Source organism: Mytilus californianus, unplaced genomic scaffold (assembly GCF_021869535.1).
Source record: "Mytilus californianus isolate M0D057914Y unplaced genomic scaffold, xbMytCali1.0.p SCAF_3, whole genome shotgun sequence".
In the NCBI taxonomy this organism is placed as follows: domain Eukaryota; kingdom Metazoa; phylum Mollusca; class Bivalvia; order Mytilida; family Mytilidae; genus Mytilus; species Mytilus californianus.
In genome coordinates, this window is record NW_026262679.1 from 109,078,400 (window position 1) to 109,101,906 (window position 23,507).

The 23,507-nt window shown below is 31.4% G+C and overlaps 2 protein-coding genes across 9 annotated transcripts in view; one reads left to right on the top strand and one right to left on the bottom strand.

Annotated features, from left to right (window-relative positions):
- LOC127735755 (ankyrin repeat domain-containing protein 55-like) overlaps positions 1 to 5,113 on the top strand; it is a 44,431-nt gene extending 39,318 nt beyond the window's left edge. For both annotated transcript variants that reach the window (XM_052246044.1, XM_052246045.1), the window contains exons 11-12: positions 1,385 to 1,487; positions 3,088 to 5,113. In XM_052246044.1, the coding sequence (XP_052102004.1) occupies positions 1,385 to 1,487; positions 3,088 to 3,322 (338 nt within the window). In that variant the 3' untranslated portion in view covers positions 3,323 to 5,113. The remainder of the gene's footprint in view (positions 1 to 1,384; positions 1,488 to 3,087) is intronic.
- A 7,346-nt stretch (positions 5,114 to 12,459) lies between these two features.
- Positions 12,460 to 23,507, bottom strand: part of LOC127735756 (pentatricopeptide repeat domain-containing protein 3, mitochondrial-like) — a 41,766-nt gene continuing 30,718 nt past the window's right edge. For 6 of the 7 annotated variants that reach the window (XM_052246053.1, XM_052246052.1, XM_052246050.1 and 3 more), the window contains 10 exons: positions 22,996 to 23,105; positions 21,890 to 21,968; positions 20,894 to 21,023; positions 20,320 to 20,414; positions 19,307 to 19,386; positions 18,569 to 18,640; positions 15,999 to 16,052; positions 14,756 to 14,819; positions 13,733 to 13,823; positions 12,460 to 12,629 (listed from right to left, as the gene is read on the bottom strand). In XM_052246053.1, coding sequence (XP_052102013.1) covers positions 12,613 to 12,629; positions 13,733 to 13,823; positions 14,756 to 14,819; positions 15,999 to 16,052; positions 18,569 to 18,640; positions 19,307 to 19,386; positions 20,320 to 20,414; positions 20,894 to 21,023; positions 21,890 to 21,968; positions 22,996 to 23,105 — 792 coding nt within the window. In that variant the 3' untranslated portion in view covers positions 12,460 to 12,612. The remainder of the gene's footprint in view (positions 12,630 to 13,732; positions 13,824 to 14,755; positions 14,820 to 15,998; positions 16,053 to 18,568; positions 18,641 to 19,306; positions 19,387 to 20,319; positions 20,415 to 20,893; positions 21,024 to 21,889; positions 21,969 to 22,995; positions 23,106 to 23,507) is intronic. The other variant, XM_052246048.1, reaches the window with a different exon arrangement.

A 23,507-nucleotide genomic window follows, 5' to 3' on the forward strand; every position in this document is an offset into this window, starting at 1 on the left:
AATAATGAAATTCTTTTATAGCATATAAATGTTTTCATCTCCAGAAAATATACAAACAATCAATCGCAATACTAAGTTGGGGAAATACATACTATTAAGCATTGCATGCATGGTTTATAGACTTCATAAAAAAATTACCAAAATTCGTACATTTAACAATTACATTTTATAAAATAAATGACAACCGTAGTGAATTCACATTTTCAATGAAATAGCGTCAATGAATGCTTGCTTAACAATTTATTTTGTGTGACTGGCGAACAATAGTCTACTTTTTAACAAAGACAGCGCAAAGAGTAGCATCCTTTCGCATAAAGCTGATAGATGACTAGAACCTTATTTTTTTTTTGTCAAGATGGGATGTAAGTGATATTCTTTCCGTCCTGGACATGCATGAACTATTTGCCACTTGACGTTTAGCAACCAACAATCAATTAATGATATTCTTCGTTCTGCACTTGTGCGAAAGTATATACCCCTCCCTTCCAAAACCGATGAAAAAAATCCAATCTGCCAAATTTTTGTAAGGGATTCGAATACGTAAACTTCACAACTATGTCTTAAATTGTCCACAGGAATTCAAGTATAAAGCTGAACTGTTCTTTCCCTTGAAGATGCTGTGTAATTTTCAACATCATTGTTAACTTTACATTTTTTTCATCAATATATATTATTTTATGTAGTTGTAATGTGAAGATGAGCAATTTTATTTGAAGGTCATTTGAAATTATAAGTAATCATTAGTACTGAAGTTCGGTACAACATTATAAAATATGTTGATGGTTGTCCGCCAGAGAAACATGACGTCACTAACGTAAACTCCACGATATATAGTGAATTGTATTTAGGATGGGACATAAATTGTAAAGAAGTTACTGTTTGCCCGCAATATAAGACATTAAATTAGATTTATTAGAGTGCAGTTGCATTCTTTTATTTCGTGCTGTCATCACATAGGTATACGTAAATACTTAAGTGCTTTATAATGGTATATATAAGTGCTTTACAATAGTACATAAATTTTTTTTCAAATTCATGTTATTGAAACTATAAACGTATTTACACTTTTGGTATTTAGCTGAATTTTATCTCCGTATAACCTTGTGCTTTTCTCGTCTGCTTTGCTGCGAGTACAAATAAATATAATATCTTAATAATTAAGTATTGAGCTCAATTTGAAACTGTAAGCGCGTACGAAAATATCAAAATTAAGCACGAATGACATTTATAAACCATTGTCAGAATTTCAATTCTCAGCGTTTTGATGGAATTTTGTTAAAATCTATATGAACTATGCCATAAACTTTCTACACGGTTATCTGCTGTAAAAAAAAGGAGTATGAAGGAGCTTTCGATGACGAAACATGTTTTTTTGTATTTTCAGGGAAACCAGTTGTCCTACACGATAAGGTTGCAGCGTTAAGATCTGAAAAAGAAGGAGAATCAAGAACTCCCACTCCTCCACCACATTTAAAGGCAGCATTAGGGTAAGTTTAGACATACCTCTCTACTTCGTCAGGAGACTGTAACGGTAATTATGACCTCCTCACCATTATCAAGTAAAAAGTAAATATGATATACTTTTACAAATAAAGTTCAGCTATAAACGTATTTACACTTTTGATATTTAGCTATATTTTGCCTCCGAATGACCTTAGATCTACTCCGAATCACCTTTTGACGTCAGGCAACAATCACTTTTTAATTGTGACGTCAAATGTTTTGAATTATGGTGTCAAAGTTTACGGGAACCTGTGTGATTTTACGTAATGGCGGACAAATAATTTGCATACAAGTGTAAATACGTCTATTACTTTACGTGTACAGGTTTTAAAAAGGGTATATTCCTTTTGGAACCGTGAGTAAGCATTGAAGCCTTTTATTATGTCAGCAGCACGAAATGACTATTCTTTATAGAGGGCCTCCAACTCAACATTCCTATGAAGTTTGAACAGATTTGATCTCTTAGTTTCAGAATAGAAGAAATCTGAAAATTGACCAACCCGAAAATCCAAAACCCGAGAATCCAAAATGGTTTCTGATGGTCGTATTTTTCGCTTAATAAATCTATGAATGACCTTAGAATATATATCATTTCCGATATTGTACATGCAGTTTCAGAGAAAAAAATAACAAACTTTCTGAGGAAAAGAAAATTGACAATTGACCACCAGAACCATAAACTTTGTTGGGAATGGTTTTTTTTCTTGCCTAAAAACCACAGGCACCTGTCCGATTTTTTTTTACATATATACCTTAATGGTAGAAAACTTCATATATGTGCATGACAATTTGAAAATTCAAGTTTTTCAGCAATGGGGACCTGAAAACGTGTCAACACTATTTGGCATAACTAGATGAAGCTTAATACCAAAGAATAGATGCTATATCTTGTAGTTTCTGAGAAAAAAGACAAAAGATATGTTACCGACTGATGTTAACCAGTTTACCCCTCCTTTGCCAAATTGGAGTGGGGGTGTATTGAAGATTCCTGTATCCATATATATCATCATTCTTTACCTTCAGATGAGTGGGGGTGTATTGAAGATTCCTGTATCCATATCATCATTTTTTACCTTCAGATGATTAGGCCTCAATTTTTCATAGAGAAAAAAAAAGAATTTAATCAACATCAGTTATTGCTGATGACAGCCATATTTTTTTTTTATCTAAAGTTGGAACAGAATGAGAATATATTATAAAAGGATCTTTCATGAACGATTTTTCCGGTCTAATTTGATTCAAAGGCTAGAAAAGCTGGTGAAAATATGAAAAGTTATAGGCCAAGGACATCAAGCGATGGCAATACATCACAATGCCAACTAGGACAAAGAACAAAAATCCACATTTTACTGTACATTGCAATTGAGATTTGAAAAAAAATAGGAGTATTCAAAGAGAAAAACACTAATACCTGTTTTGAAAAGTTCTATTAAGGACCATACACAATTACATAGACAGACATAATGATCTCTATTTACACTCTCATTGGAAATTGTCAAAAAAAAATATCTGAATTTAAACAGTTTCCATTTGCTAGTAGTTTCTGTTCTAGTGAAATATGAAAAAAACATTTGTTTGTTTCAGACCTGGAAGGCATCAAAGCTCAAGTCCAACAGACTTTCTCCATAAAAAGACCAAGAAAAGGCTTGAGGCAACAGTATGGTCCCAACCAAATGACATTGCACCTTCACCAAGGTCAAAAGGTTTACAAAGTGGTGCTGGAAAATCACAATTATCCCCCTTAGCTAATCAATATGGACAAATGACAACCATGGAAAAGAAGACTTTAGACAAGACAATACATAGTTTGTTACAATGATTCTAATTGGATGATCGTGTGTTAAAAAAACTGTGTTCAAATATTGTGTTGTGCTAACTTACCTGGTACAAAAATCTTAATAATAAACTCTGTGATTCATTCATTCTTTTTCAACCATTTATTTTTAAAATGGAAAATACTAACGAAAATAATGACATCTTTTTTCAAATTGATAATTTTGCTTTTATTATAAATTGTACAAGTATACATAAAACAAATAGAATTATTATACGTCATGTTAACATACCAGATTTTGATTGGTTAATACGAGGGAGACAATGTACTCTATCCAATGGAAAAAATCTATTACCCTTCACGGAGACGCTTGCTCAAGTGTGCGCTTTAATAAATACGGATGATTGTTATGTACATGACGACACAGTTTATTACTTTGAAATTTAATAGACAGTAATAACAGAACATTCAGTATAATAAATTAAATAACACATATCTGAGAGGGTGATAGAGCAGATTGGTACCCCTCGAAAAGACATTGTCAACCTTGGCTTCGCCTCAGTTAATAATGTTTTCTCGGGGTAACAATCTGCTCTATCACCCTCTCAGCTATGTGTTATTTATATATTGTTACATTGAAAATTGTCCCATGAACAGAACCAATATCAGAAAGTTGTTACATTTAAAACTTAGTAGAATTCAAATAAATATTAAGGTGTAAAGAAATGATATGGTGACAAATACTCATTATATCAAAATATTATTCAGTCCAACACATTCCTGTTGAAATCAATTTTGATTAAATAGTTCAAATTTTACATCTTTTTGGTTTGGACTGTTTTCATTTATCAGAGAAAAAGTCAAAATTGTCAAATTCTATCACAATAACATATAGCAAAGCTGTGATACTATGAACTTTGGTAAAGATTCCATAACTTGTTCATTTTAACTCTGTTGGTGAAAAAGATCAATCTATTCATTCAATCTATTTGTAGCAATCCTAGAAGAGGAAACATTCAAACTTAAAACATTGATCTGTTCCAGTAATCAAAATGCAGGAAATGAACTAAAAATCTCGTTAAGTTAAGAACTTGTAAAATATGGCTTATAATTAAAATTATTTTTTTTGTGAAAAACAAATCTGTTTCCTAGAAGCTTTAAAAATTTTCAGTTTATATAAGAAGAGGTTGTCAGAGAATAGTGGTGCTTAAGATGTACAGTTGAACCAAATAAGATTTAAACAATTGATGAAGTTTAAGATTTTACTTTGTTGACAACCTGCAAGAATCAATAACTGTTAAGAATGTCAGCAGATTGAAATTTAATATAACAACCCTTAGTGTTAAAATTACTTCACAAAATTTTCAAAGGCATCATTAATTGTACTTAGAACTTCAGGTTGAAGCAGAAAAATCAAAGTAGTGCCAATATATTCAAGGGTGGAGGGCCTCCACACTTGGAAAGGTTGTGGTGATCCAGAAATTTTGTTTGTCATTAAAAAAGTTAGTGTATGAACCCCTTTATTTGATATGTGCCTTGCAATTTGCATAAAATAAATTTTTAGCACCTATAATTAAAATTAATTCATCCTCTTATTATATTGTCAAGAATATGGATGAAATGCTTGCTACTTGACCTTAAGCAAAGAGCAATTAGTCTTTATAAAAGATTTTCAATCTCATGTAATAAAAACAATATAATGTAATAATGTTTTTATATAATTTTCACAGCTCATGCAGCATTAAGTGTCTTACATGTGTATATGAATATTTATGAACCCCTCCCTTTGTGATACTGTTATTATCCATATATGTTAATAAACTGTGTTATGTTTAATGTTGTTTTTTTATTTGAACTGTTCATACTTCTGCATAAACAAATTAAACTGTGGAAATTGTCATGCCATATTATCCTTTCAACATTTATATTCTTTCTGTGATTTTCATACTAGTATGACAAATGATTGATATCTTTTTAATTTCATGCAGTTTCACCATGGATGAGCTGTCATGATAATAGAGAAACCAGAAATGAGGTATCAAATTGACAGCAAACCCAGTTTTCTGTATTTTGAAGGCATTTTCAGGCTTGTTTGACCTGCCATGTTCTATGCTAATTTTCCAATCTATCAAGGACCATAACTCCTAAAGGGCAAAAGCGTAAATCATCAATATTGAACTTCCATTTTGTCATCAGTAAAAAGATATGAAACTATTTAAAAAAGCACTGGTGGAACACTTCAAAAGTTATTACACAGAAACGACATAAAGTGCCATTTTCCAATATATCAAGGACCATAATTCCTGAACGGTAAAACTGAAATTGTCAGTATTTCATTAGGGGACGACCATTTGATATTCTGGGGGGGGCCAGGAGGATTTTGAAAATAAATAACTCAGCCTTGATAATCACAAAAATAAATGGTTTGTTCTGTGGTAGTTTGAAAATAAATTACCTGACTTGCAATGTATTGAAAATAAATAACTCAGCAGGTCTAATCGAAAGTATGAGATGGCACCAGGTTCTTCATAAATTCATCTTTTTTCCAAAAAAAAATCGGGAAACACTTCCCATATCTTTTAATAATAAAAGTATAAATATTATTTAAATATACTTGAAATGTCAGAAAATTGGTTTCATTTAACTTGAGGTTAATTGTCTCAGGAACACCTACCTCACTTTTATTAAATCAGGGCCGTAACTACATTGAGACAAATGCCTCATGTAGGAAATTTCAAAACCAAACGCTAGTCTCAATATCAAATTGTGTTCACCGTGAGTGCCTTGCAAGAAGCAAGTTCTGTTCTCCCTCAGACCTAGCCCCTGATTTTTCGGGATCAATGTTTCTTATTTATTTGTCTTTTGTTCATTGATTGCCCTTCTGTATTCTGTTAGTGTTGCATTCATTTTGTAATTTAGTAATTTTATTATTAACTTGATCATGAGTTTAAAAAAACACAGCAGCCACAGACTTAACTATGTGAATTACATTTTTGCTTTATCATGCATATTTGTCTTTTGATGTTGTTCCTAGAAACTTAAGTCTTACACTGAATCTATAACGTGATTTTGCTTTGAGACCAAAATATTGTCATAAAATTATTAAAACAGAACTTGCATTTTCAGTTTAAGAAAGGGTCTGGGGAACACCCAGAAGGCATGATTTTGCGTCATTTTTTCTATAGCTTCTTGGGCCTTCAGCGGTTCAAAAACCCTTAAAAAAATTTTTGCCTCGCTCCGCTCGGCGAAACATGTTTGCCAATACTTTTAAAAGAGCATTAGTTACAACCAAACTTTAATACTGTGTATGTATGCAATACATGTATATGCATTGGGGAATACAGAAGATTCATTTCTGCAGAGGATACTAATTAATTCTGATAATGGTACATAATGACTTGACTATACATGAATTATTTATAATAAACAAATAATTTAAAAATTGTATGTTTTCGAATATTATAAATATAGTTGTGAAAATAAATAATCAGTCCCTTGCTTTAATGAAAATGAAAAATCTTGCTTCAATAGTGCAGAAAATAGATAATCTGTCCTCTTAGTTTACAAAAATAAATAACCGATCCAAAACAAATCCTCCTGGCCCCCCCCCAGAATATCAAATGGTCGTCCCCTTATAATTTGAAAACCATCAGTGGAAAGGTTCAGAGGTTAATACACGGAAATTACATAAAGTGTCATTTTCCAAAATATCAATGATCTTGGTATGGTAAGGAATGGTAACAGTGAAAATGGCCAATATGGAACTTGACCTCCATTTCTACATTGGTATCACCATATTAAAATTTGAAAAGCATTGGTAGAACGAGGATTTCTTATCGTCGAGTTGCAAGTTGCGAGTTGAAAAGGCCGAGTTGCCGGATTTACAAAAGTCGAGTTGCGAGTTACGAAAGTCTAGTTGCGAGTTACGAAGGTCGAGTTGCGAGTAACGAATCGGAATGTCGAGTTGCGAGTTACGAAGGTCGAGTTGCGAGTTACAAAAATATTATGTTTCTATAATTTCTTAAGAATTATATATATATATAAACGGTCGTGTCGTCTGATTTTTGAAACAAACAAAGCATACATGTACCCGAACTTAGTTATACACTGCATGGGGAAGGGTCCCGGTATTTTGATTGCAGGATTTGAAAGAGTTATGTGATACTTATTTATAAGAGTCTATATGTTGCAAAGTCACGCACGCTTAAATTTCTTTCATGAGAGCGACATTGTTCATTTTCTAAAATAAAACAGGATATACTGTAGATATAACTAAAGACAAAATGTATACCGTACTGAACAAATCAAGCATAACAAATAAAGCATGTCGACAAATGATCGAAATAAACTTGCAAATTATCGACATCTCACAGAATATGGCACTGTGTTAGGCCTTAAGTAAATATACTTATCAAAGGTACCAGGCTTATGATATTTTCTACGCCAGACGCGCGTTTCGTCTATACAAGACTCATCAGTGACGCTTGAATAAAGGATATTCATTAGCACCCCGAGTGCTAACTCTTCGTCTTTCGCAAAGGTTTAGGGTGATATAGGCACAATTGCACATTTAACTTAGGAAAATATCTCATGAATTAGTCAGAAATGTGATATGTTATGTGCTTTATGTTATAAATTAAATAATTTTGAACTTTGTTAACTTTGTGATTCAAACCCAAGCGGGGAGTGCATATGTATACCAAATAGTTAATAATCGAGTTGTTCAATGTATGTATATCTGAATACTACAACGCAAAAATAAGCATGCTATAGATGTCTTTCTATGAAATTATGGTAACTTCCTGGCATAGATCATAATATGTTTTTTTTTTAATTTGGAAAGACGTTATTCTACAATAAGCTATACCGCTGTTACAAAAAATAAAGGAACAGTTTTAAGGAATGTTTTGGTGTGTGTTTTTACGGTATGATCACGGAAGCCTTGTCTGTCACAAGTTTACTTTTTTACCTGCATGCATCCTTGATACAAATGTTGTATTTTCAGATATCAGCTGGGTATTGTACATTTTTGTATGATTAACCCGTTTTCTAGTAAGAAGTTACATATTCCAAAACTGCGTCTTTTGTCCCTTTTACAAAAGTATCTTTGACAGCTACATGTATAGAATAAAGAATGGAAACGGGGAATGTGTCAAAGAGACAACAACCCAACCAAAATATACAAGTCAACCCAAGACCACCAATGGGTCTTCAACACAGCGAGAAATCCCACACCCAGAGGCAGCCCCGAAACACAATGTACACTAGATCAATAAAATAGACGCCATTCTATGCTCCGAAACATATAGATGAACCAAAATTAAAACATACAAGACCAACAAAGGCTAGAGGTTCCTGACTTAGGACATACGCAAAAATGCGGCGGGGTTAAACAGGTTTTATGAGCGCCCAACCTCCCCCTTCACCTCTAGCCAACGTAGACATATATAACTTAAACGTCCACGATTTTGAGTGTCACTGCAAAAAAATACATTTTGGGGTCCCTAACAAATATTGCCTCTGCAGCTGCCCCAAAGAGCCCACTCTTAACGAAATTTGCAGATGGAGTCTTTTACATATATGTTCTATAGTTTAGTTGCTATCTCCATTTACGTTTAATATGACGGTGCTACTAGCTATAAAATTTTAATAATAATTAAACTACAAGTCATCTGCTGTATTTCAAAAGGCTATCTGTTTCTTCCGACAATAACCATACTTTGCGTAGTGATTATGTAAGCAATCCATTCATTTTTTTACACGAGACTCAGATGAAATACAAACAACAAAAAGAATCAACAATACTGTAAACAATTCTATAAGCAATCATCATTCAAAAATGTTAAAGAGATACACCAAAAAATTTAAATGGTTTTCCCCATTTTCACAAAAATCTAATTTCGTAACTCGCAACTCGACTTTCGTAACTCGCAACTCGACCTTCGTAACTCGCAACTCGACCTTCGTAACTCGCAACTCGACTTTCGTAACTCGCAACTCGATACTCGACAACAAGTGAATATCTGGTAGAACAGTTCATAAGTTCTTGCACAAAAACTGAAGGCAGCCGCCCACAGCCCACCACCCGCTTACATTTTAATAACCAGAAACCACATGTAAATAAAATGCTTCAACGAGCGCAGCCTGATGCGACCGCAGAAAGTTTAATTTTGGACCCTTCAAACCTTAATATGGACTAATTTGAAAACAGGGCACAAATTCAAAAAAATATTAATGCACAATAAGATTCAGCATATCATAGAGCCGCAATACTTCAGTTTTTGATGAAATCAAACAAAGTTTAATTTTGGACCTTCTGGACCTCAATGTAGAACAATTTAAAAATGGGGCCCAATATCCAAAATAGTAATACAAGGTTAGAATCCCTAAATATTAAAGACTTTAAATTAATCCCATTTAAATTGGTTAAAACAGTTGCACAATACTTAGTTAATCTGTTATAAATAATAAATTTCACACCCTGTTTGGTGTGTATCTCCTGCCATATCAGTATTTGTTGCTTTTTTTTTTATATAAATCAGAAATAATCAATGTAAAAATGGAAAATTTTTGGAAAATTATGAAAAAAAAATCCCCCCAAAAAATTGTCCCCTCCCCACCCCAAAAATTTTTTTTTGAATCAAATTTGAAATTTTCAAAAATTTTGAGGAAAAAAAATAGGAACCTCCCAAAAAAAATTTGAAAAAGAATCCCCCCCCCCCCAAACTTTGAAAACCCCCCTTCCCAAATTTTTTTTGAAATTTAGAAGATTATTTTCTTTTCAGGAAAAATGTACAATTTCAGAGAGTTCCATAAACTTTAACACAAGTTATCATCTGGAAACTAGAAAAATGCTTGTTTTTGGCCCCTAATTCCTGAGCGTTTGGGGCAATTACCCCCAAACTCAATCTTCCCTTTGTGAATATGGAACCTTGTGGTACAATTTCAGAGAGATCCATACTCATACACAGAAGTTGTTGTCTGGACACTACAAAAATGCTTGTTTTTGGCCACTAATTCCTTAACTGTTGGTACCATAACCCCATAAAATCAATCCCAACCTTCCTTTTGTGGTATTGAACCTTCTGGTAAAATTTCATAGAAATCCATTCACTTAAACTAAAGTTATTGTCCGGAAACCAAATGTGTCTTCGGATGACGACATGATAGCATTATATGAACGCAAATTGTTTGCAGCTGTATAAAAACTGTCATGAATTACAATTTGCAGTATTCTACTGTCATAGATTAATAGAAAAAAATGTATTAATTAATGATAACAAATCCCAGCATGCAATTGACAAAACCGAAAGCAAAAAAGTGTTTTATTGCTGTGATTCATCTCAAAGTGTTGCTACCAATATGGAGTAAAGCACCAGTTTCATCTGATTTCTTTGCTAGATTTCAATCATATTACATCTAGGCACAGAAGAACTGAAAAGCCGGCAAATATCAACAATTTAGTTTATGTTTTAAATTTATCGCCGTTTTATTTAGATTTCAAATTTCAGGGTGTGAATGTTTCTAATGAAGGTCAATTCAGAAAAGCAATCCAGACTCACCAAATTAAAAAAGTAGTATAAGCAGTCTTGATATATAATCTGTTCATCGGTAACTATGTAAACTGTACATGTGTAGAGGCCAATATAAACTATACATACATAAGATGGAAACAAAATATTCAAAAAACTACAAACTCTAACTAAAGGAAATTACCAGTATTTCTTTTTGTAGCTGTGTATACACTGTAACCATCAAATGTAAGTAAAATCAATTTATTCAGCATTAAAGTTTTTAGGGTCAAGGGCTTTTCTCAAAACACCAAATCCAGTACTTTGATTGGTTGATTTGTGAGTCTGAGAATGTTAGTCATGCTCCAAAATTTTATGAATGCAAAGCCAGCAAAAAAAATGAAAAAAAGCAAAATTGCTTCTAGCAATCGAAAAATTGAATTTCTATTGATCAAAGCACATACCTGCTTATTTTGCTGGAATTATCCGGCTAAAAATGTGAAGAAAACATGTCTTTTTTATCATTCATAAGTCCAGAACACAGTAAGGTAATGTGTTAGGACTTTTCACTTTGTGAAGTATTATAAATAGTTTCCCTCTTAAGTGAAATCCAGTTTGTCATCAGTGTGAGCAGAATCAAGATGAGGCAAAAATACCTTGGTCCTTTGGTAACTTCAAGCTTATCACTTGCTCCTGAACAGTACACCTCAGAGAATTCTGAAGTTTGTAATAGTAACATGTTATTTTTACTGGTTCTTAAGATTTCTTGCAATTTTGTAAAGTGTAGCTAGCTGAAAAGTAATCTGCTCTCTAGATCTTTGCTATACATTAATAGCATAAGGCTAACTTTTATTGCTTTTGTTGATACTTTCTAGACTATTATTCCACCCTACATTGACCAATTCATTTCTTATTAAGGGATATTGCTGTTACCATCTAAATAAATGCAGCTTTATGTTCCTAGTTTGATTATGTTTTCATTTAGCCATAAAACTGGCAAAATAGGGTTCATTAAGGTCTGAATTTTTTAATGCCATAAATTCACCAATTTTTGTGTGAACTTATTATTGCAATTTTTCAATAAAAAGCTGCGCCAAGAGCGCATGATATGCCCGTTGCTTTCTCAAAACATTTTTGAGTTATTGTCCGAAACTGGAATATCCCCCTTTTTTTTAGAAAAAAACTCCCATAACTCAGAAACGTCAAATCTAAAATTTATAAAAATCAAAAGGGAGCTTACGTCAATAGATATAAACTATTCACCAAAGTTTCATGCAAATTGGTTAAAGTGTTTTTGAATTATAATCCAACATGTTGACTATGGACAGACAGACGGATGGACGGACGGACAATGGTATACCATAATATGTCCTGTTAACGGGCGTATAAAAAAGGAAAAAAATGTGGGATCAATTATTGCACTTTCAGAAAATTGTCCACACAAATCAAATTTTTAAATGCATTTTTTATTTTTGTGAAACCTGTCCTGTCACATCTTTTGTAATAATAGAAACATCCTTCATTTTAAAATTGGTTGAGGTCCATGCAATAACATTTTTCTTTTACATTGAAAAAAGTTTTTCTTACATCTGATCAAAAATCAAAAGTACTTCAGTGCTTTGCCATTCAGATTAGCATTAGAATAGTTAAATGATAAAGTAGAAGACAAAGTAACAATGGAAAATTTTATTACTGTCCTTTGTAAATCACAGAAAACTTAAACATGACTTTGACATTACTGTTATTAAAATGACCTTGAAAAACATCACAGTTTTAAAAATTAAGTTAATATTGGTCAATTCTGTTTTTCTATTTGATCTCTTATCAACTGGTAACCACTTCTGAAAAAGAAAAATATTTTGATTAATCTGACCTTTCCCAACTCAGAAATGATGCTAATGTTTGTGTCAGATCTTAATTATTCATCAAGATCTGACACAAACATATTTGCATCGGATCTAGATGAATAATTTAGTTTAAAGTATATTGTACAATGTCTTAAGTACTATTGATGAATAAGTCAGAAAATTTTCAACTCAAGCAGATAAGAGTACAGAAAAAATGACTATAAATGAGCCCAAGGGTTTTATTAGGGAACAAATAACTCAGGCCAGATGACATGAGGTATTTAAGCCAGCTTGATATCATTTCAAAAACTCTTGATTTACTGATCATCTTTTCTTGTTTACTTTGTTTTTTTGTCACTAAATAATAGATCAAATTGGAATTCATGGACATTATATTCATTTCTTTGTTTTTCACCATGTTTTTTGATTGGCATTGTTTGATAAAAAAAAATGTCATAATTTGAGAAACTTGTGCTAAATAAATGTGTTTTTCACTGGTTCTCATATAATTTTGAACAAGATCTTTTTGGGGAAATATTCTTTTAACATACAAAGGTTTACCAAAAGTTAGGTTCAGCCACATAGACTTTTTTTTATTTTGTTTTTTGCTTTTGCGTAGCAAGAATGAACGAAGGTACATCAATTGAACCAAACACATCGCCATCGCCATATTAAATTAGAAGGCTTCCTTCATACTTTGAATGCGAACTTTATTTTACTTGAAATCAACCACTTACGCTACATTGAAGTGACGAATATATCTTTATTTTTCAATTGATAAATCTTTTTAAATTCCTTTAAAACAAATTGTATATTAAAAAGCAAGATAAGATAATGCTTCGTCTTAAAAGGGTTAGTTTTCCTAAATCGAGGACGTCATAAATCGAGGACGTCATAAAGCGATGATGTCATGTCCAACATAGTATAAACTGTTCCATTCTGCAAGATAAAAATGTCTAAATCTATCCAATTCCTGATTCTAAACTCCATTCAATGACAAAATCTAAGAATCAAAAACAGACAACACCATTATATGAAGATATAAGAGAAAAGAATTCCTTGCAAAGATCCTATTTTTATTAAACTATGTAACTTACTTTCAAGATCTGTCATATCCAATTCTCTTAGTTGTTTCTTGTATTTGGTAAGGCTAGGAAAAGACTCTGTTGACATCAACTTCAAACACATCTTAAAACACAAAGTGAATTAAATTAATTATATAATGATTGGTTACATAGATATTAAAAGTCATAAAAACCCAGTTGGTGAAATGAAAAACAGAACAATAAAATAAATGCAGTTCACTAAACAGTCTATTATGGAATTCCCAATGTCAGAATCTTAAGGCTTGTGAAAATAATTGAATTTTCTTACAACAACCATGACGTTGGTTAAATTTTCCATCCTCAATCTTGTTGTACACTTACAACTCCATAATTATTTACTCTATAGGAACAAATCTATAACACATCATTCCTATGCATCCTGTTAGAGAACAGTCCTTCATAAATATATGTCAACAATTTCATGAGTTTTTAATGACTGAAGTCAATAACCCGAGAGAGACTGCAACATGATTTAGATACCATAATTACACCTTATTGGGGATTCTGTATTTTGATTAGTTGTTACTAGTGAATTTTACTTGTATTTTCTTTTCAGATGAAATTTTGTCATATATTTATCACCACCACAGGGTAGATACACAAGAATACCCTTCACAGGGACACTAGATCACTTGTGTGCTTTATTAAATGTATCTGCTTTGCAAATGGCTTGATAGAAAAAGAAAGCAAATGGGTCGATAGCGAAAGATTGATTGATTAGTAATTGCTTTACGCTGCCCATAGCGAAAGAAGAATGGAATTAAATTTCAAATGTTTAACTAATTCATCTTTAGATATATTCTGTGACAGATTTAGCATATTCTGCACAGCTCTTTGTGCAAAATTCCAGTTGAGAAAAGGTAAAATTTCCTGAGCTGCTAGACCTGATATATCTGTTCAAAAGTTATGTTTTTGTTTCTTGTTGTTAAAAAGAATTCCTTCAATTGGAACAGATAGATATTAAAATATTTTCATATCAGAAGGCACTTGGTATTTTAATAACACACTACTTACTGTTGTTTTATCCAGATCTTTTTCTTTAATAAACTCATCTAACAACATAGTTACTGCCTCCTCACTAATGTTTAAAAGATAAGACAAAATAAGTACAAAAAAAGATAATTAACAGACTGCTGTTGTCTGTGGTATAAAGCAATAAATGTATAATGACTAGAAAATTATTATCAAATTGATTTTCCACCAGCTTTTAGAACTTTTGTTAGAATTTTCCAACAACTAAATTTTACCATGCTGAGTTGTTTTTAGAAAATACCTAATTTTCTTGTATTTGCAAATATCTGCATATGAGCTTTACCCTGCTACTAATGCTTATTGATGACAATAAAGCTACTATCAATAATCACATGCTGGGGCGTGTTAGGGTTGTGTAGGAGGTATCTTTGCCCAAAATTGAATCATCTTCAGGAAAAAGCGTTAATTTAATGGAAGACTTAGGGATGCTGATAGGTGAAGCTTGCAATAGCCTGCATGACGAGTGGGCTTGAGGGAACACAAACCACAAAAGTGCTAAGCTCTGAGAGAAAAAATTAATAACATGGCAGTCTACAGAAGGTTGTTTCAACAAAAAACCTGAAAATTTACTATTTTTCCTGATTTTTTGCTGAACCAGGACCTGCAGCCAGCTGTTTTAGTCACTACTGAAGCGTATCTCAATAATAGAAGTTCTATCCAAGAAAGTGATATTTTAAAACTTCAAGACCTCTGTAGTGTGTATGCAAGATAGAGATGGGAAGCCAACCCCTCCGAAATTGCCATTTTTCTCAAATTTTAATTTTCAAAGCTCAAAGAACTTAACAATAAATTGCCACAGGTTGAGGGATCAAGCCTGAATCTTTAACACAATATACTACAGCTATAAACCTCTGAAAGTTGGAGCAAATAAATACAGATATGGGACAGAGACCATTATATTACAACCCTCCATTGGTAAGGGTAATGACTTAGAAAGGAATCAAACTTGCATCTTACGTTACATTGCCATATCACTATATAAACCTAATTTCTCTGTTTTATACACCAATCTCGAGTTGTTTTTTATGAATAAGTTACACCTGTTGATCCAAGATCAATAGGTGTAAATTACATCATTGAACAATCTGTTCTTACAGTGAAGTAATATCATAAGCATTGTGATATAGAAAATGTATGAGAATTTGAAAGTTGTAATTAATAATTGTAAATGGGTATTCTTGTAATAGGAATATCAATAAGCTACCACAAACATCTTGCAACTTACCTTATCTGTTCTGTAAATCTTCTTTTGTGCTTTGTGTACATCATTAAAATTTTCCTAAAATGATAGTACAGAGACCTAATAAGAACAAGAATCCTTTTGACTTTTACCAGGATCCATTAAAAAAAATAAAAGCTATCCTTTGGAAAATAAATTGTCAATTAATGGATTTATTGAATGATTGTAATAAATGCATTGTCTATACATTCATGCATCTTCACATTGATCAGTAAACTATGCCAAATATGAGTAAAAAACCTATTATGCATAACATTTTAAAAGACATTCAGAACAGAAAACATAATGCCCTCTATTATTGTAGGTGAGGTATAAAAATAAAGTAAAAGATAAAAATTAGCTGAATAAATAGTATATGAAATTGTGTACTTCAATATATTTTGTAGAAGACAATAAAAATGAATGTTCAATTTGAATACCTCTGTCACTATATTGTTCTTGTAAGGTTGTTTTTTTAAAATAACATTAAATTTTATCTAAAAAAACAGATAAGTATTCAAATTCTAGTTTGGTAATTATTTGACAGTTTAAAATACTGATACCATGATCTGCTTAATATCAAACTTTAATTTGACATTGTGGTAACAACAGACATTAATTTCAAACACACATATTTTGTATTACCTGTGACAAGCCTTATAAAATTTATTAATTGGGTCAGCAAAAACAAAATCTATCTGCCGAAATTCAATGAAATTTCTATATATTTACAATTTTCCTGCATTGGTTTTTTCCAACAAATTTATTTCCATTGGAAGCAGTTGTCTATCTTATCTAAATTGCAGCATTTAGGGCACTGCTTGTCAATAAACATGACCCTTGTTCAGATACCTTAAAATAGAGTTCCAGTTCAAATCATTGAAGCATCAATATTCATTTTACAGTTTGAAGTAGTTGTTACCAATCATTGCATATTGTGTGTTTTTGGCAGACTTTTCAATAACTACATGGTATTTCAGAGTTTTTATTTATATTGTGAATTTTATTGTTAAACACTGAGTTTACCTAGTGATGTGTATCACAACTAGGTGAACAAATAGTTGTGCCAGTTTACTGGATTTACTTTGCAAAGCTACAGCTTATTTGAGAGTGTGCACAAAACAATGAATTTAAGTTTGGAGATGAATATCATTGAATATTTGATTGTAATTTTTTTCAATCAAAAACATAAAGGATTTAAAACCTATTTTATAATACATAAGACAGTTAAATTTTCTGAACTTATGTGGAAACCAGTCATGAACAAACTTTGTTCATTTATAAAATAATATTAATATTTTTCCTCTAAGCTAGTGACTTTTGTAACCTCCCTTGTTTTGTATATATTGTAAATAGTTATTGTTGTTGTTATCTCTGTACTGATGTGATGCATTGGCTTTATGAGTATAAAGCTACATATAAGTTAGCTTGTTTGTTTGGTGGGGCATGAAATCAACATGACCTTTGTCTACTAACTAATTTTAAAAAGAATAACAACTGTCAAGTTATTCGCCAAATTTGTGACACAAAGGATTATTGATTAACCAATTTGTTTCCATATTTATAATAGCTACTAAAGAATTATAGAACAAAACAAATAAACAAACTGTTTTGTGCACATTGTTTGAATAAAATTGCAGTAAAACACAAGATATTTTGATGGCAGATCAATTAGTCTAGGATAAATTTATTCATTTTCTAAAGTCAGTACAACTTAGAGCTTGATATATTATATAGATATAAGAAGATGTGGTATGAGTGCCAATGAGACAGCTCTCCATCCAAATCACAATTTGTAAAAGTAATATTTTTCCTCTAAGCTAGTGACTTTTGTAACCTCCCTTGTTTTGTAACCTTGATATATTGTAGACTTTTATCTATTAGGTTAGGCTGTGTTTTGACCCTTAAGATGTCTTTTTGTTTTGTTGTGTTACTGTCATTAACCTATAAACCCATATCTACTTTTAATGATATCAATTTAGTTTTTAACATAATCTTAAACAAAAATCCTTCCTTTCTGTTTAAGTTCAAAATTCTTTAACCTGAAACTGCTTGAAATATTATTGAAAGTGGACACCTACACATTATATAAACAACAATAATTTAATTTGGAATGTAACACGTCTTCTGGTTGGCTGAAAGTTTTTTGTCTCATAGACATAATTTTGTCATATGACGGTGACGTCATCAATGTTTTTTCATGATTTACTCCTTAAAAATGGAATTTAGAATTAAATCATAAGGAATGACTGTAATATTTAAGTGTAAAATTTTAAGATAATATTTTTTATTTGTTTGGATGCTTCAGTTTAGGATACAGTCTGATTTAATTAGGGCTGTTCCAGATTTAAACACATGGGACGGACTGGAGGCACTTAATTAATAAATTGTGGGTGGTTGCATTAGAATTTGTAAGAATTATAAGTAAAATGAAAATTTTATATTATGGGTGGTTTGGGGTATTAAAAAGTGCCTCCCTTCCCCCTGCATTGTGTTTAAATCTGGAACAGCCTTTACCTACTTTTAATTCAATAGAGGTATATTTTATAATGCTTTAAAACTTAAGATTTACTTACCAAGCCAAGTCTACTTCATTGGCATTGAGACTAACTTTGATAAGTTCTCCTACTAACACTCCTGATGTCAATCTGTAAACAAAGGGACAAGATAATTCTATAACATTGTTATGTCATTGACAAAATATCCAAGTTAGTCAAACCTGAAGAATAACACCATCAAATATCTACTTAGTCAAAACAATATCTCAACGAAAGAATTTTTTCTCTAAATTATCTATTCATACAGTAAACAGTAATGCATTATTACACTGAAAAGAAATGTTTAAGAAATCTAAAGATTCTATTTCTTTTAATAAATTTTAAGCACTATTGAACATTGCAGAATTCTTAAATGTACATGCACTAGGTGCACATACTGCTGAAATGTTTGCAGTAGTTTGTTTCTGGTGAATAAACTGGAGATGTTGATGACAGACTAACATATAACAATGGACGGATTACATATTTTATACTGATCTCAATAACATAAATATATATTAACATTACCCAGGTGTTGTATTTAAAACTATTTTAGTCCTCTAAAATATTGTTCTCTTTGGCCAAGAAATATTGATTGAGTGTATGATTGTTGTTTGTTTAACGTCCATTGTCAAGCATTATTGAAAGTAATGACATGTTATATGGACAACCTATATACTGATGAATCAGATTCCTTTAAAAAATAAAAAAGGTAGACACAAGATTGAAGCACTACATGATGTGATTCTGATGGCAGGATAAACTATTCATACATACACAAATGATCCATTCAGCTGAATATTTTCTTCCCATCTGTTAATTACCCACAGGATTGTGTCAACAAACTTTTGTTGAAGCTGCAAAATAAAAATATTACTTAAGGATGTTCGCTTGTCATGTTTTGGATTTTTTGTCAGATTTTCGGAATACTCTGGTTTTATCCATTTGAATGCCTTAACAAATTTTGCCCACTTACCCCATTTTTCTTTTTATAAATCTTTTACATGTATAAATATAAGGCATCTGTAAAAGTCTTATAAAATCTTTGTTATTTTTTAATAGTTTTTGAGAACTTAAACTTGTCAATGTTAAAGCTATGAAAAATCAAAAGAGAACATTTTCCCGCCAAAATTTCAATGGCTAATATCTCAAAAACAAGCACATGGACCTATATTTTTTGTTCGCTCTTTTGGTTCCTTTATTAGACCCCTATCAATATATTCTAGTGATATGAAAAGCTTGTTATTTTGAAACTGAGTAGCGAACTTCCTTAAATGATGTTTAACTCTTACTTGTTTACCTCTGAAAGTGAAAATGTGCTGAGTAAAAAATTATATGATCATAATGCTTATTCAATTAACCAGAGGACACATCATTGAAATTATTTTTTAAAATACTTAAATTTGTGTAGAATTTCTTTTATCTAAAATATGTTCTAATCATTGATTATTTGCAGAATATTCGTAAAACAATGCATAATTGTCTGTACCCATAGCTGTTAGATATTAAAGTTCTAGCAGATCACCATCTAACATGTTGATTTGATATAGTTAACAGTATTTTCATTTTAAAAGTCTGGTTAGTTATAGTAAGTTGTCTCCCATAATATTACAATTAGAGTTATCTCCCATACTATTAAAATTAGAATTGTTTCCAATACTATAAAAATTAGAGTTGTCTCCCGTACTTATGTTGTATATCTATTGACTTCGCATGTGATTTTGGACCAGTAAATGTTAAAATATATGCTATTCACAGCTATACCATAGAAAAAAAAAATTAAAACTTGCCTCTTCTGGGTGCTTCTTCTTAGATACTAACTGGAAAAATGGAATCATAAGTTGTGCATGTTTAGGCCCTGTTATTATCCTGAATACTATAAAATCTGTAATAAAAAAGAAGATTGCTAATGTTTACAGTACTATATCTATGTAAACAATATTGTAATTAATTAAATATTAATTTCATTAATAGATTTAAACATTTTCTTTGGAAGATTTGATATCCAAACCAGATATTTTTGTTTGCCAATCTGTTGATAATAAAAATAAGAGTTTGCTCTGGTAATATTTTTGTTCCCAAAGTTCATTTCTCACTCTCTCAGTGAAAAAAAATATAAACTAGTCCAAGTTGAGATACAGTGTAACTAACATAGACTGTAAAATTTAAACTTAGTAAACATCTAGGAAGACAAATAAAGATCACTTCCTTGCAAGCTTTCCTCTTGTACAACTCTAGAAATGCACATCAAAATCTATTCCATGTAAACCTGTCTTTTAATTTAATCTCAAAACAGCTTGTCATTAGAAATAAATATAAATTTACCTGACCAAAGAGCTGGTAAATAATGATAGGCATATTTACCTGACCAAAGAGCTGGTAAATAATGATAGGCATATTTACCTGACCAAAGAGCTGGTAAATAATGATAGGCATCGTATAGATCAATGGCTCCTAGTATATCATAATACACAGAGAAAGTCGGTGACCATACCTGAAACAGACAAACAAGAATGTGTCCATAGTACACGGATGCCCCACTCGCACTATCATTTTCTATGTTCAGTGGACCCTGGAATTGGGGTCAAAACTCTAATTTGGCATTAAAATTAGAAAGATCATATCATAGGGAACATGTGTACCAAGTTTCAAGTTGATTGGACTTCAACTTCATCAAAAACTACCTTGACCAAAAACTTTAACCTGAAGCTGGACAGACGAACGAAGGACGAACAAACACACAGACCGATAAACATAATGCCCCTAGGTGGGGCATAAAAAATTCAGAATATCTAAGCATTTATTTAAGTATCCTATAGAAAATGATAATTAAAATGTACCATGGTAACCTTGAGGTTATAAATACTGCTGTGATCACTTTGAGTTACCGTGTGCCTCCTTATTGACCCTAACAGAAATTGACTTCCGTAAATTAAGAAATTATTACAATGTTTTCATTACAACAAAAATTGTAAGAGTATCAGGTTTGCAATAATAACAACTCGCTTTCATAATTTTAGTAGTGATTTTCATTCATAAAATTTTTGCAATCACATTAAATAGATTTTGCATGTTTTCCAGCAGTCAAATTCGCAATAATAAATGCATGCATTAATTTCTGATTTTACAGTTTGTCCTGTTGTATTTGGATTGTCTATATTGATCAATAATTGTATTTTTTATCAAATTTGTGTATATGTTTCGTGCAAATGATTACAAAAAAACACAAAATTGGATAAAATCATTCTGCAAAAAAATATTTTCATTTCCTGTTCCAGCCTGAATATTTTCCCTTAAGACCATTTACTTAAACACAAAATATCAGATATTTTCATCATATCTCTGAACATTTTTACTTACATTTGGTGTCAATCTGTGATACACTTCCATTACCTTATCAATATGTTCAAACTGGCAAATTAACGTTAAAAATATGTTACTGAAAATATACAAAACACCTGTTTTATTAAAAAGACATCAGAAAGCAATCAAGGAGAAATTCAGTGGCAAAATGGTACTGGTATATAATAAAAATTTCATGAATCTATACCTTAATCTGATATCTAAGAAAATTTAAACAAGCATGAATGTAGTTAGCAGAGAAACTGTGAAGTACTATCATGGTGAACAATGGCTGATATATCACAATAATATTCTAACAAATGAAATGTACATTCATTGAAATAATGGAAATCATGGCAACAATTTTTTCCGGAACTGCCTTAGAAATTGCACAATTGGTTAAAACAAGACATTTAAAAGCAGAAAACAGACACATACAATACCTATAGATAGTTTTTGATATAAATAATTTGAGTTACTTCCCTTGGTCATTGTGATGGGGAGCAAACTGGTTGATTTTCTCTATTTCACTAACCAAATTAAAACATATGGCTCAGGCAAGTCTGATAAAAGATCCTTATAAGATCGTTGTAATGAATTATACAAGACTTTAATTAAACAAAATAAAACAGTTCAAAGAGCAACTGAAAGTCTTGCGGTCAGTACAATATATAACAAGTTGAATTTTGTTGATTTATGAATGTGGCACAAAGGGAAATAGCTCTAAATCTCACGCCACTTTCAGCACTATTGGCATTACATAGCGGTCAGTTTTTATTGGTGGACAAAGCAGGAGTGCCTGGAGAGAACCACCTTTGGTAGGAACAATGACAATCTTGGTCAATTAACATTGGAGTTGAATGCACCATCTCTTAATCAAAATAAGTCTAACGATAGCTATCTATTTAAGTATGTAAAATGAAACCTGGTTGTTGTCTGGAAATGTGTCAACATTTATCATTGTATACAGATTTACAGTAAATATTCTGTAATAACATAAATTGTGTGAACCAAACACCAACTATTTTTAATAGGGCTAAGTTAGAACTTTTGATTTCACTAATCCTTTTATTATCTGTTTAAATCTTATGTCTTAAACATATAACAGTTTATCAAAACCTTACCAGTATGTAGATTCAGCAAAAAAATCTATCATGAACTTATAGTTATCTTTGCTATGTAGTAATGCATCAACCTTGAAAGCCAGGTCTTTATCATGAAGGTAAATATCACACTGAAATTAGAACAATTGGAATCTTCATTATTTCTATTGCAACAAAAGATCTCATAAATAAACCAAATGTTTTAAAGTTTATCCAGGTTCGCATGTTTTTCACATGCTGTCTGTACGAGATGAATCTCTATCAGAAATAAAGAAATGAGATGAAGCAGTATTGCTTATGTTTTCAATCTGCCATATTGAAAATGGCAGAACTTTTCAAAACATATTATAAAAGACCACTTAAAAGGGCCCTACATATTCAAAGAAAACAATTGTCAAACTTTATTGTTGAGATTGTATATATTCAACTACACAAAATGACAAACTAACAAAAAAATGCCTAACAATGTATAAGATACATCATACAATTATCTATGAAAAGTTTCACTCACAGAATATTGTTATTACTTATAC